This window comes from Oratosquilla oratoria, chromosome 40 (genome assembly GCF_046742065.1).
Source record: "Oratosquilla oratoria isolate Oo_2021 chromosome 40, ASM4674206v1, whole genome shotgun sequence".
NCBI lineage: Eukaryota > Metazoa > Arthropoda > Malacostraca > Stomatopoda > Squillidae > Oratosquilla > Oratosquilla oratoria.
In genome coordinates, this window is record NC_134816.1 from 41971969 (window position 1) to 41985591 (window position 13623).

The 13623-nt window shown below is 49.9% G+C and overlaps 2 protein-coding genes across 3 annotated transcripts in view; one reads left to right on the forward strand and one right to left on the reverse strand.

The window, feature by feature from the left end:
* Positions 1-13623, reverse strand: part of LOC143020821 (uncharacterized) — a 104118-nt gene that overhangs the window by 85985 nt on the left and 4510 nt on the right. The gene's annotated exons all lie outside the window — the stretch shown is intronic.
* Positions 738-2052, forward strand: LOC143020747 (uncharacterized; the record flags this gene model as incomplete). Its single annotated transcript, XM_076177469.1, has 3 exons — positions 738-748; positions 792-813; positions 1912-2052. Coding segments are annotated over 3 exons (174 nt in total), but the record flags the coding sequence as incomplete, so codon positions are not given.

Sequence of the window (13623 nt, forward strand, 5' to 3'; positions counted from 1 at the left end):
TAGGCACCTAGCCACTTGGACACCTAGCCACCTAAGCACCTAATCACCTACCCACCTAACACCTGAACACACACCTGCCTGACACCTAACCACCTATAGACCTGGGCATCTAACGAACCTGAGCACCTAGCCACCTAGGCACCTAAGCACCCTCTGACCCACACCTATACCGCCACCTCTCGTAAGCTCTCTGTGGTTATCGGCCAGGCAACCTGTGTGTGTAGTGAGGGGGTGACCTAGATACGATCAAAGCTGTGTCTCTCTCTTTTTCTCTTTTTCTCTCTCTGTCTCTTTTTTGCTCTCTCACTCTCTCTGTCTCTCTTTTTGGCTCTCACTCTCTCTCTCTCTCTCTCTCACACACACACACACACTATGGAACAACGAACGGGAGGACAGAGGGACGGAAGGACAGAAGAACAGACAGAAGGAAGAACAGATGAAAGAACGAAAGAAAGAACAGACGGAAGAATAGACGGAAGGACAGAAGGAAGGGCAGACGGAAGAACGGACGGGATGATAGAAGGAAGGACAGGAGAACAGACGGGAGGGATGGACTGAAGAACGAAAGAACAGACGGAAGAACAGACGGAAGGACAGAAGGAAGAAAAGACGGAAGAACGGACGGAAGTCCAAAAGTAAGAAGAGACGAAAAGAGGAGGAGGAAGAAGAGGAGGAAGAAGAAGAAAAAGAGGAGGTAGAAGAGGAAGAAGAAAAAGAGGAGGAAGAAGAGGAAGAAGAAGAAGAGGAAGTAGAGGAAGAAGAAGAAGAGGAGGAAGAAGAAGAAGAGGAAGAAGAAAAAGAAGAAGACATTCCTCTTCTAGTCTCTCTCTTCTCTCTTCCTATTTGCTCTCATTCCCGTCCCCACCCGTCACCCACTCTCTCTCTCTATCTATCTCCCCCTCCTCCTCCTATCCTTTTTGTTCTTTCTCCTCCTCCTCCTTCTTCTCTTCTTCCTCCTCCACTTTTCCTCTCTCCCTATCTCCCCACCTCCTATCTTTCTTTCCCTTCTTTTCCTCTTCCCCCTCCTCCTTCTCTTCCTCCTCCTCCTCCAGTGGAGTCGACAAGTCATTGGATTACGTCATAGCATTCCGTCATTCGCACGGCTTCGGCAACTCCCCCTCTCCCCCCTCACTCCACCTCCCACCCTCCTCCCCCTCTCCCTCACTCGCTCTTCTCCCTCTCACCCACCACACACTCACTTCTCTCTCTATTACTCGCCTCTCCCTCACTTTCCTCCCCTTCCTCTCCCCCCTTTCCCTTCCCCCTCCCTCATTCTCCTTCCTTTCCCCCCTTTTCCCCTCCCTTACTCTCCCCCTCCCTTAATCTCCTCCTCCCCATTTACTCTCCTTCCCTTCCCCCCTCCCCTTTCCCCCCTTAATCTCCTCCCCCTTACTCCCCTCCCCTTCCCCCTCCCTCCCACTCTCCTTCCAGCTCCCCTCTCCCCAGCTCACCCTTCCTCCATTCTCTTTATTCTCTCTCTCTCTCTCTCTTTCTTTTCACTGCACGAGGAGGAAGTGGGAGGAGGGAGTGGGAGGAGGTAATGGGAATAGGGAGTGGGGAGCAGGAGTGTAAGGAGGGAGTGGGAAGCGGGAGTAGAATGAGGGAGTGTGGGGAGGGAGTATGGGGAGGGAGTGTGGGGAGGGAGTGGGAGGAGGGAGTGGGAGAATGGAGTGGGAGGATTAAACCAGACATAACACATGTTTATATATTCTTAACAAGAGAGAGCGCTTGTCGCCTACATTTAGATATACCATGTGTGTGTATGTGTGTGTGTGTGTGTGTGTGTGTGTGTGTGTGTGTGTGTGTGTGTGTGTGTACGTGTGAGCACGTGCGTGACCTTAACGAGGAATACGTGACGTGATGTCAACCTCTAACGACGACGGTCATCGTAACTCTCTTCCCCGTCACCAGGGGACACCGCCGTCGCCAAAGAAGAAGAAGAAGAAGAAGAAGAAGAAGAAGAAGAAGAAGAAGAAGAAGAAGAAGAAGAAGAAGAAGAAGAAGAAGAAGAAGAACTGCAGACTCGTACCAGAAGACTCCGCATACCAGAAGCTGCCCGGTATTTATGACCGAGACGGCAAATAGTCATGGACTTTCAGACGCTTCTGCGTGCCATCACTACACTATCGGGGCTCCTAAACGCCTTTTAAATGGCTGAAGTGAATCGCTAGTAACAGCGAGAGTCATACAAATAATATCCAACCTTCCAATACTTTTCAATCTTTGTTCAGTGACTCTCAGATATAACTCCTCCACTCCCATCCTCGTTTACGGTCGTGACCCAAATCACTTTCAAAATGGGGCCCGCGGTCCCTCAGGACCCCGTGGCAGAAGATAAAACTGATCAATTTACTTCTTTGAGTGGAAACTTTTATCCAATCATAATGTCGCGTGACACGGGTCCGTAGGGGTGCCAATGAACATAAGTACTTAAGAATGGAGGAGACTGCAAGAGACCATAAGGCCTACACTAGACAGTTCCGTGAGTCATCTGGCAACACTGATGGAGTGTCAACCACCGAAAGTGAACTTACGAATAGAGGCGACTGCAAGAGACCATAAAGCCTATACTAGGCAGTGTACATCTAACGGCCGTCAGAAGCGTATCACGAGTTGTTGGATATAAAAAAGACTCGTTTCTATTGCCTTTGTGTATTGATCCATTATTTCTGTAATAATATATTTATTGTTAATTGTTATTTTGTGTTTGTGTCCCCCTTTTGTGTCCACCAGCTCTGTGAGGGAGGTCCTTCCTTTATTTTCGGTCATAAAAGGGATAACAGGTAAAAGGAAAAAAAAAAGTAGATAATGTAGATGTCGTAGATACTCTGGGAGTAAGGAAACTCTTCAACTACAGATCCCCACTGTGGTATACATTGTCCATCCACCTCAACCTCTACAGACCTCCATTGTGGCAGACATCACCACCTTCCATCCACCTCAACCTCTACAGACCTCCATTGTGGCAGACATCACCACCCCCATCCACCTCAACCTTTACAGAACTCCATTGTGGCAGACATTACCACCCCCATCCACCTCAACCTCTACAGTCCTCCATTGTGGCAGACATCACCACCTTCCATCCACCTCAACCTCTACAGTCCTCCATTGTGGCAGTTCTCACCCCTCTATCCACCTCAACCTCTAGAGACATCACCCTCCATCCACCTCAATCTCTACAGACCTCCATTGTGGTAGACATCACCACCCATCCACCTCAACCTCTACAGACATCACCTCCCATCCACCTCAACTTCTACAGACATTACCTCCCATCCACCTCAACTTCTACAGACCTCTACTGTAGCAGACCTCACCCCATCCAACCCCACCCCATATATATTTTTTTCCTTTTGTAAAAAATAACCAGCGCTTCTGTCCTCATGGAAACTATCTCACCGAAGAGGTGACAAAAGTTCAAACTGATCAACATTCCTCTTCGAGTGGGAACTATCATCCAATCACATAAGAATGCCAAGTGCTTCTGGTAAGTAGGGATGTCAATGAACATAAGAATGGAGGAGGCTGCAAGAGACCATAAGGCCTACAGTAGGTAGTTCCATGTCCCCGTCCATAAAGTTATCTCATCTTCTCTTAAAAAGACCAATGGTTCCAGCGCTCTGTATGTGTTTACTAAGTTTATTCCATTCGTTAACTACACTGTTGGTAAACCAGTTCTTGCCTATTTCCTATTTGTCCAATAAAGTTCCTAAAACAGTGACTGCGTGAAATGGGTAGTCAGTGCCCCATTAATGGGGCAAGGGGGGTACAAACTACCCATTAGTTTCTGTGACAAAGAAGAACACCACTACTGATACAGACCACCAAGTTTGTAGACAGTCACGCTAGCCACCACCTCCAGCACTTTTTCCGCCGTCAAATCACTTTAACAAACTGTTTTTGTTTTCTTAACAATGAACGTTGTTTGATGTGCTGGCGGAATATGATTTACCTCCAGCACATCAGACACCTTCCTGAAACCTGCGGGCTGGAGATTTGCTCCAACAAAAGTCGGAGGAAAAATTGCCCGGTGTGATAAGGCCTATGGTCTGCTAAGGGATGTTTCACGCAGTCGGAGGAACAAAGAAAAGAGGAATTTTGTCTTTTGATAAATAATGTTCAAGGGAGTAAGGGAGGGGCTGGTCACATGTGGAGATAGAGGCGTTAATGTGGGGGAAAGGAGGGGGAAGGTGAAGGGGGAAGTGGGGAGGGGGAAAGAGGAGGGAAAGAGAGGGGGAAAGGGAGGGGAGAAAGGGAGGGGGAAATGAGGGAGGAGGAGAGGAGGAGGAGAGGGGGGAAGGGAAGGGGAAAAGGGAGGGGGAAAGGGGGAGGAGAGAGGGAAAGGGAGGAGGAAAAGGGAGGAGAGGGAGAACGGAGGGGAGAGAGGGGGAAAGGGAGGGGGAAAGAGACGGGGAAAGGTAGGGGGAGGGGAAGGGGGAATAGGGTGGGAATGAGGGGATGGAAATGGAGGCGGGTGAAGTTGGGAAAGGGGAAGGGAGAAGGGGAAGAGGAGGAAAGAAAAGGGGGAAGAAAAAGTATGCAGAGGAAGAGGAAGAGGAGGAGGAGGAGGAGGAGGAGGAGGAGGGAGAGGACGAGGAGGGAGAGGACGAGGATGAAGAGGAAGAGGAGGAAGAGGAGGAGAAAGAGGAGGAGAAAGAGGAGGAAGAGGAGGAGGAAGAGGAGGAGGAAGAGGAGGAAGAGGAGGAGGAAGAGGAGGAGGAAGAGGAGGAAGAGGAGGAGGAAGAGGAGGAGGAAGAGGAGGAAGAGGAGGAGGAAGAGGAGGAGGAAGAGGAGGAGAAGGGGAGGAGGGGAGGAGGAGGAGAAGGGGAGAAGGGGAGGAGGAGGAGGAGGAGGGGAAAGAGATCCGGTCCTGAACCTTAATCTTCCCCCCCCCCCATCATGCTAAACAAGAATCCTTTGTACTTAGAGAACAAGTTCATTTAAATATTTAGTAACGAGATAGAATTTCGGTCATGCATTTTGCGGTGTTTAATACCGGGATGGGGGGATTTGGGGGGATTTGGGGATGGGGGCAAATGATCCTCCCGGGTCCCTAACTCGTCCAAGTCTCCTCCTGCGGGAGGGGAGGAGAGGAAGGGAGGAAGGGGGGAGGGGAAGAGGGAAGGAGTGAAGGAAGGAGTGAAAGAGAAAGGGAAGGAGGGAAGGGGAGGGGAAGGGGAAGGAAGGGGAGGGGAGGGGAGGGGAAGGGGAAGGGGAAGGAAGGGGAGGGAAGGAAGGGGAGGGGAGGAGGGAAGGAGGGGAGGAGGGAAGGAGGGGAGGAGGGAAGGAGGGGAGGAGGGAAGGAGGGAAGGAGGGGAGGAGGGAAGGAGGGGAGGAGGGAAGGAGGGAAGGAGGGAATGATGAAGGATACGAGGGAGGGAAGGAAGTAGAGAGGAAAGATGGAGGAGAAGGAAATGGACGAGAGAAGCAGACGAAGACAAGAAGAGGACAGGCGAGGAGAGGCGAAGACAAGAGACGAAGAGAGGCGAAGACAAGAGACGAAGGGAGACGAAGACAAGAGACGAAGGGAGGCGAAGACAAGAGGCGAAGAGAGGCCAAGACAAGAGGCGAAGAGAGGCGAAGACAAGAGGCGAAGAGAGGCGAAGACAAGGGGCGAAGAGAGGCGAAGACAAGAGACGAAGAGAGGCGAAGACAAGAGGCGAGGAGAGGCCAAGACAAGAGGCGAAGAGAGGCGAAGACAAGAGGCGAGGAGAGGCGAAGACAAGAGGCGAAGAGAGGCGAAGACAAGAGGCGAGGAGAGGCGAAGACAAGAGGCGAGGAGAGGCGAAGACAAGAGGCGAGGAGAGGCGAAGACAAGAGGCGAGGAGAGGCCAAGACAAGAGGTGAAGAGAGGCGAAGACAAGAGGCGAGGAGAGGCGAAGACAAGAGGCGAAGAGAGGCGAAGACAAGAGGCGAGGAGAGGCGAAGACAAGAGACGAAGAGAGGCGAAGACAAGAGGCGAGGAGAGGCCAAGACAAGAGGCGAAGAGAGGCGAAGACAAGAGGCGAAGAGAGGCGAAGACAAGAGACGAAGAAAGGCGATGACAAGAGGCGAGGAGAGGCGAGGAGAGTGGGCGGGGCAGGCCTGCGTAGGTGACGTCATCAGGCCTCCACGCCCACCGTCCAGGTTCCAGCAAAATCCAAAGAATCTAGGTCTACACACGCACACACACAAAGCTAGGTACGTTATAATTGGAGAGTGAGAGACAGGAACCCCACGAGTGTTGCTCGTTTCTTGTATTATATACTACAATTAGGTGAAAACACACACACACACACACACACACACACACACACAGAAAGGGGAAAAGAGAGAGATAGAGATAGGGAGAGAGAGAGAGATAGAGAGAGAAAGATGAGAGAGAGGGAGAGGGAGAGAATGTACAGCCGGTGTAATCGGGGGGCGGTGGCGGCTGCCGCAGCTGCGGACACACACACACACGGGGGGAGGCACCCTTCCTGCCGCAGGCTCTCCTCGGCATTTAATGGAGAAAGGGGGAAGGGGAAGGAGAGATGGGGAAGGGGAAGGAGAGATGGGAAAGGGGAAGGGGAAGGAGAGATGGGGAAGGGGAAGGAGAGATGGGAAAGGGGAAGGGAAGGAAGGGGAAGGGAAGGGAGAAAGGGAGGGGGAAGTGGAGGAGGACGGGGAGATGGGAAGGGGAGGGGGAGGAAGGAGAGGGGGAGGGGAGGAGGAATGGACGGAGGGAAGGGAAGGAGGAAGGGAAGGAGGAAGGGGAGGGGAAGGGAAGGAGGAAGGGAAGGAGGAAGGGAAGGAGGAAGGGGAGGGGAAGGGAAGGAGGAAGGGGAGGAGAAGGGAAGGGGAAGGGAAGGAGGAAGGGGAGGGGAAGGGAAGGGGAGATGGGAAGGGGGAAGGGAAGGAGGAAGGGGAGGGGGAGGGGAGGAGGAAGGGGAGAGAGAGAAGAAAGGGGAGGAAGGGAAGGAGGAAGGGGAAGGGAAGGAGGAAGGGGAAGGGAAGGAGGAAGGGGAAGGGGGAGGAGACAAGGGAGGAAGGGGGAGGAAGAGGAATGAGAGGAGGAAGGGGGGAGGAAGGAGGGAGGAAGAGGAGGGAGGAAGAGGAGGGACAAAGGGAGGGGGAAATGGAGGAGAACGGGGAAATGGGAAGGGGAGTGGGTAAGGGAGGGAGGAGGAGGGTGAGGGGGAAGAGGATGGTAAGGGGAGGGGAAGGGGAAGAGGAGGGGAAGGGGAGGAGAGGGGAATAGAGAGGGAAGGGAGAAATGGGCGTGGTGACAGCTGTGTGGTGGTAATAAGAACATAAGAATAAAGGAGACTGCAAGAGACCATAAGGCCTACACTAGGCAGTTCCATGTCCATTACCAACTGCCATCCCCATCCATAAAATTGTCTAACCGTTTCTTAAAACAACCGATAGTTTCAGCGCTCACTAACTACATGGTTACTAAATCCATTCCATTCGTTAACGACCCTATTAGTAAACCAATTCTTGCCTATTTCCTTCTTAAATCTAAATTTGTCCAATTTAAATCCATTACTGCGAGTCCTGCCCTGTTGTCTTAATATGATGACCTTGTTTGCGTCACCCTTGTTAAAGCCTTTGGTCCACTTGAACACCTCCATTAGATCACCCCGCACTCTGCGTCTTTCCAGAGAGTGTAAGTTAAGGTGCCTAAGCCTCTCTTCGTAAGGTAAATTCCTGAGCCCATGTATTATTTTGGCCATTCTTCTCTGTACTGATTCTAGTGAATTGTTATCCATTCTATAGGACGGAGACCAAAACTGTACCGCATAGTCAAGGATGGGTCTAACGTCAGATAGAGTTTGATAATTACCTCTCCATTTCTATTCGTAACCATCCTAGCAATGAAACCTAATGTTCTTTTAGCTTTATTCCTGGCGCTAATGCACTGTTTCCTGAATTTAAGGTCAGGACTCACTAGCACTCTCAAGTCTCTCTCGCACTCAATTTTCTCGTAACACGTGTTATCTAAGTTGTATCTATTTTCGGGGTTGTGTAGCCCTACGTTGCACACGCTGCACTCTGAGATATTGAAATCCATTTGCAATTTCACCGACCATGTGAACAATTTGTTAAGATCATCTTGCAGAATCTCGGCGTCGTTTCCTGACCTAATTAGGCGTCCTGGTTTAGTGTCGTCCGCAAACTTATTAGAATCACTATTAATCCCATTATCCAAGTCGTTTATGTACATGATGAACAAAAAGTGTGCTTATAGTACTACCGATAGTAGTCGAGTAAATACTAGTAGTTGTGGTAGTGATGGTACCAAAACTAGTACAGGAACCAGAATGATACCAGAACAGAAAGAGCTGGGGAGAGAGAGGGGGGAGGAAGAGAGAGACAGAGATACAGAGAGGAGAAAGGCAGATAGAGAGAGAAATAGAGAAAGATACAGAGAGACAGAGATACAGAGAGAGAGACAGACAGAGGGAGAGATAGACAGAGAGACAAATAGAGAGAGAGAGAGAGAGAGAGAGAGAGAGAGAGAGAGAGAGAGAGAGAGAGAGAGAGAGAGAGAGAGAGAGAGAGAGAGAGAGAGAGAGAGAGAGAGAGAGAGAGAGAGATAGAGAGAGAGAGAAAGCGCCAAGATTACAACCCATGGACTTCGCGTCGTCACTTTTCTGCATTTTCTCGTCACTACGATGACGATGACGACAACGAGCAAGTGTGTCAAACTTGTTTAACGAGGTCGTCATGCATAAAGGAATGCAAATGTGTGTGTGTGTACGTGTGTGTGTGTATGTATGTACGTGTGTGCGTATGTGTGTGTGTGTGTGTGTGTGTGTGTGTGTGTGTGTGTGTGTGTGTGTGTGTGCGTGTGTGTGTGTGTGTATTCACTTGGTCTTTGGATCACGTGTTGGACTCGTGATCGACAGCTATTTCCCTCCTGGAAGAGAGCTCAGAGCTCGTAGGTCCGATCTATGGGTAATGCTATGACCTTGCACACACACACACCCCCAACTCCCCGCCCACGAGAGTTGGAGTAACACCCCTCAGCGCTGCGATACTGATATTATTTCAGCCCCGGGCGAGGGTCAAACCCGGACCTCCGTAGTGGCAGGCCAGAGCTCTAACTGGCAGGTGTGCGTGTGTGTGTGTGTGTGTATAATTGAGAAAGAGAGAGAGAGTGTGTATGTGTGTGTGATATTGTATGTGTGCATGTATGATATTATGTGTGCACATGAATGACATTGTGTGTGCGTGTGCGCATGTGTGTGTGTGCGCGTGTTATACCCAAATCATCACATCCTAAGCCCATGCGCCGTACACAATGCCCTCCCTCCCTCCCCCTCCCGCCCCCCGTCACCCTCCAGCCAGAAGCCCCGACATCAGTCACGCTCATCGCCGACTGCAAGCACCTCCTCCTCCTCCTCCTCCTCCTCCTCCAGGAACCTCCTTTCCCCTCTTCCTCCTCCTCCTCCTCCTCCTCCAGGAAGCTCCTTTCCCCTCCTCCTCCTCCAGGAACTTCCTTTCCTCTCATCCTCCTCTTTCTCCTCCTCTTTTTCCTCCTCCTCCAGGAAGCACCTTTCCCCTCCTCCTCCTCCTCCAGGAACTACAAAGGTTTACAACGGAGCATGCCGACAGGAGACCATTTGGTCCATAACTAGGTCGGATGCTAAAAATATATATATAATATATATATAATAATGTAAATTGTTATAATATAAATAATAATAAAATAAATGCAGTTTAACAAAAATGTAAATAGTAAATAATAATAAATTGACACAACTAATAATAAATGAGAATCAAGCAAGTAATATTAAACAAACGGACATATGATGATAAAACAAATAAACAAATTATAAGATAAATGATAGCCATTACAATAGCTTGCTTAGGTGTTTATCTAAACGAATCTTAAAGCTTCGAACTGAACTACATTGCACTGCCTCTGCAGGAAGTTTATTCCATTCATTAACTACACGGCTGGCGAAGTTGTTTCTACCCATTTCCAAATTAAATCTATTTCCTGACAGTTTGAGACCATTGTTTCTTGTCGGATTCTCATTCATTGTAAAATTTTTGTCACTTTTGATGTTGTCAATTCCCTTTAGAATCTTAAAGACTATCAGACTTGCCTCTCAGTCTACGCTTTTTTAGGGAAAACAGATTCATGTTTTAGTCGATTTTCATGTATTTATTTTTGATATTTGGAATCAGGTTTGTGGTTCGCCGTTGTACTTATTCCAATCTGTCTCCTCCACCTCCTCCTCCAGGAACCTCCTTTATCCTCCTCCTCCTCCTCCTCATCCTCATCCTCCAGGAGGTAGGTTGAGGCGAGTAAGGCCGGGAAGGATGTAGAGAATAACAAGGGCTACGCTATAAGTCCCACTCGAAAGGGAGTGTCAAGGAAGTGTCAAGGGAGTGCCAAAATCCCCGTTGATCAGCACTTCTATCCATAGCAAGATTTTTTTAAGGCGACATTCATGTCGCCCTAAAAAAAAAAAAAATAAAAAAAAAAATAATAATAAAAAAAAAAAAAAAAATCTTGCTATGGACAGAAGCGCTCGGCACAATAGTCCGTGCGCTCCAAGGAGTCCGTTCAAGGTATTTCATACGTCGTGATTTACTACTAGCCTCTTTCTCTCTCTTATTTCCCATCTATATGCTACTTGTTTTGTTTTTTTCTATATTCTGTATATAGTAAAGGAAGTTGTATATTACAATGAGTATCACTTTTTATAACAACAACGATTAGCTATCACCCATCCAACATGTTTCACCGGTGTTCCCTCGCCGTGGCAACATGAAAGGAAAGCGCTGTTGCCACGTCTCACAGAATCGACTGAAATCTTTGTTTTGATTCTCATAAAATTATACTCCTTTTACTGTACAACTTCCTTTACTATACACACACACACACACAGAGAGAGAGAGAGAGAGAGAGAGAGAGAGAGAGAGAGAGAGAGAGAGAGAGAGAGAGAGAGAGAGAGAGAGAGAGAGAGAGAGAGAGAGAGGCATGTACTAAGGTTGATTTGGCAGAATGGCTCGCGACGTCCGTCACACCCTCAACGGACTCCTTGGAGCGCACGGAATATAGATACGAGCAAGGACAAGGTGGTGGTGGATGGGGGAATGATTATGTATGCAGGTCTCGGTGAGTGGTGGTGAATGTGGTGGTGATGAGTTGTGGTGAGTGTGGTGGTGAGTGTGGTCAGTGTGGTGCTGAGTGATGGTGAGTGTGATGGGTGGTGAGTGTGGTGCTGAGTGATGGTGAGTGTGATGGGTGGTGAGTGTGGTGAGTGGTGAGAGGTGAGTGGTGAGAGGTGGTGAGTGGTGAGAGGTGAGTGGTGGTGAGTTATGGTGGTGAGTGGCGGTGGTGAGTGGTGATGGTAGGTGGTGGTGATGAGTGTTACTAAAAATAGAAAGCACGAAACTGACTTTCACATTATAGCTTTTGAGAGCTCAAGCTTGTACGGTCTCTGGTAGCAGGTACCCCACATTGACCCCCTAAATCCCTTTCTCACCCAAAAAAGTCCCCCTAAATCCCTTCCTCCCCAAAAAGCCCCCTAAATCCCTTCCTCCCCCCAAAAAATCCCCTAAATCCCTTCCCCCCAAAAGATCCCCACAAATCCCTTCCCCCCAAAAAGACCCCTAAATCCCTTCCCCCCCAAAAGCCCTCCTAAATCCCTTCCCCCCAAAAAGTCCCCTAAGTCCCTTCCCCCAAAAAGCCGCCCTAAATCCTTTTCCCCCAAAAAAGTCCCCATAAATCCCTTCCCCCATAAAAGTTCCCTAAATCCCTTCCCTCCAAAAAAACTCCCTAAATCCCACCTACCCAAAAACAAAAATGATAATAATAAATAAACAAATGAATAAATAATAATAATAAACAAACATAATAATCAAACAATAAAACAGATTAAAACTGAAAGCAAACAAAAAGGAAAGCAGAATAACAAGTGTATACGAATAAATCTTTCTTCAAGAAATTTTGACAAAAAAAAAAAAAAGAAAAAAAAAAAAATCCAAGACGCTGGCCGATATTCTAACAATGGGTCAGGAACAGAAAAGGCAAAATACGAAGAAGAAAAAACAAAACAAAAAATCGATTTTATTTTTTTCAAAATTGGAACAACAGCCGCCTCGGAGTCGATAATTAATTAATTATAAGCGCCGACATTACCATTTTTTTTTTTTTCAAATTTTGAGAAAATGCAGAAAGAGATTTGGCAAATAGTTTGCAGAGGAGAAAGAGAATCTGGGAGGAGGAGGAGGAGGAGGAGGAGGAGGAGGAGTAGGCGATGCAGGAGGAGGAGGAGTAAAAGGTGGGGACGAAGGGGAGTACGTGGAGGAGGAGGAGGAGGAGGAGGAGGAGGAGGGGAGGAGGAGAGGAGGTGGAGTAGAAGATGGAGGAGGAATCGGAGGAAAAGGTGGGGAGGTGGAGGAGGAGGAGGAGTAGAAGGAAGAAGGGGAGGAAGAGGAGGAGGTGGAGGAAGTGGAGTAGGAGGTGCCGAAGAAGGAGGGGGAGGAGGTGGGGGAGGAGGTGGGGGAGGAGGTGGAGGTGGGGAGAAGGTGGAGGAGGTGAAGATGGGGAGGAGGTGAAGGAGGGGTAGGAGGTGAAGGAGGGGAGGAGGTGAAGGAAGGGGAGGAGGTGAAGGAAGGGGAGGAGGTGAAGGAAGGGGAGGAGGTGAAGGAAGGGGAGGAGGTGAAGGAAGGGGAGGAGGGGAGGACGGGGAGGAGGGAAGGAGGGGGAGGAGGGGAGGAAGGGGAGGAGGGGGGAGAGGTGAAAGAGGGAGAGGTGAAAGAGGGAGAGGTGAAAGAGGGAGAGGTGAAAGAGGGAGAGGTGAAAGAGGGAGAGGTGAAAGAGGGAGAGGTGAAAGAGGGAGAGGTGAAAGAGGGGGAGGTGAAGGAGGGGAGGAGGTGAAGGAGGGGAGGAGGTGAAGGAGGGGGAGGAGGTGAAGGAGGGGGAGGAGGTGAAGGAGGGGGAGGAGGTGAAGGAGGGGGAGGGGGAGGAGGTGAAGGAGGGGGAGGGGGAGGAGGTGAAGGAGGGGTAGGAGGTGAAGGAGGGGGAGTGGGGAGGAGATGAAGGAGGGGGAGGGGAGGGGGAGGGAGAGGGGAGGGGGAGGGGGAAGGAAAGGTTGAAAAGGACGATGAAAGAAACGGATGGACCCCAATGGAAAGGAGGGGGGTGGGAGGGAATGAGAGGAGAGGGGAGGGAGAGGAGAAAGGAGGAAGGAGGAGGGGAGAAGGGAGGAGAGGAGAAGGGAGGAGAAGAGAAGTGGGGAGAGAAGAGGAGAGAAGGGAAAGAGGGGAGGAAAGGAGACAGGAGAGGGTGTAGAGAGGGGAGGAGAAGAGAGGAGAAGGGAAGGGAGGAGAGGAAGGGAAGAGAGGAGAGGAGGAGGGAGGAGAGGGTGAAGAGAGGAGAAGGGGAGAGGGAAGGGAGGAGAGGAGGAGGGAGGAGAGGGTGAAGAGAGGAGAAGGGGAGAGGGGAGGAGAGGAGAGAAGGGAGGTGAGGGGATGAGACGCGAGGGGAGAAGGGGGAGAGGTGAGGAGAGATGAGGGAAGGAGAATAAAGGGGAGAGGGGAGAGGAGGGGGGAAAGGACATGGAAGTGGGAGGAGGAGGGGAGGAGGAGGGGAGGGGAGAAGAAGGGAACGGAAATAATGGAAAGATAAATTAG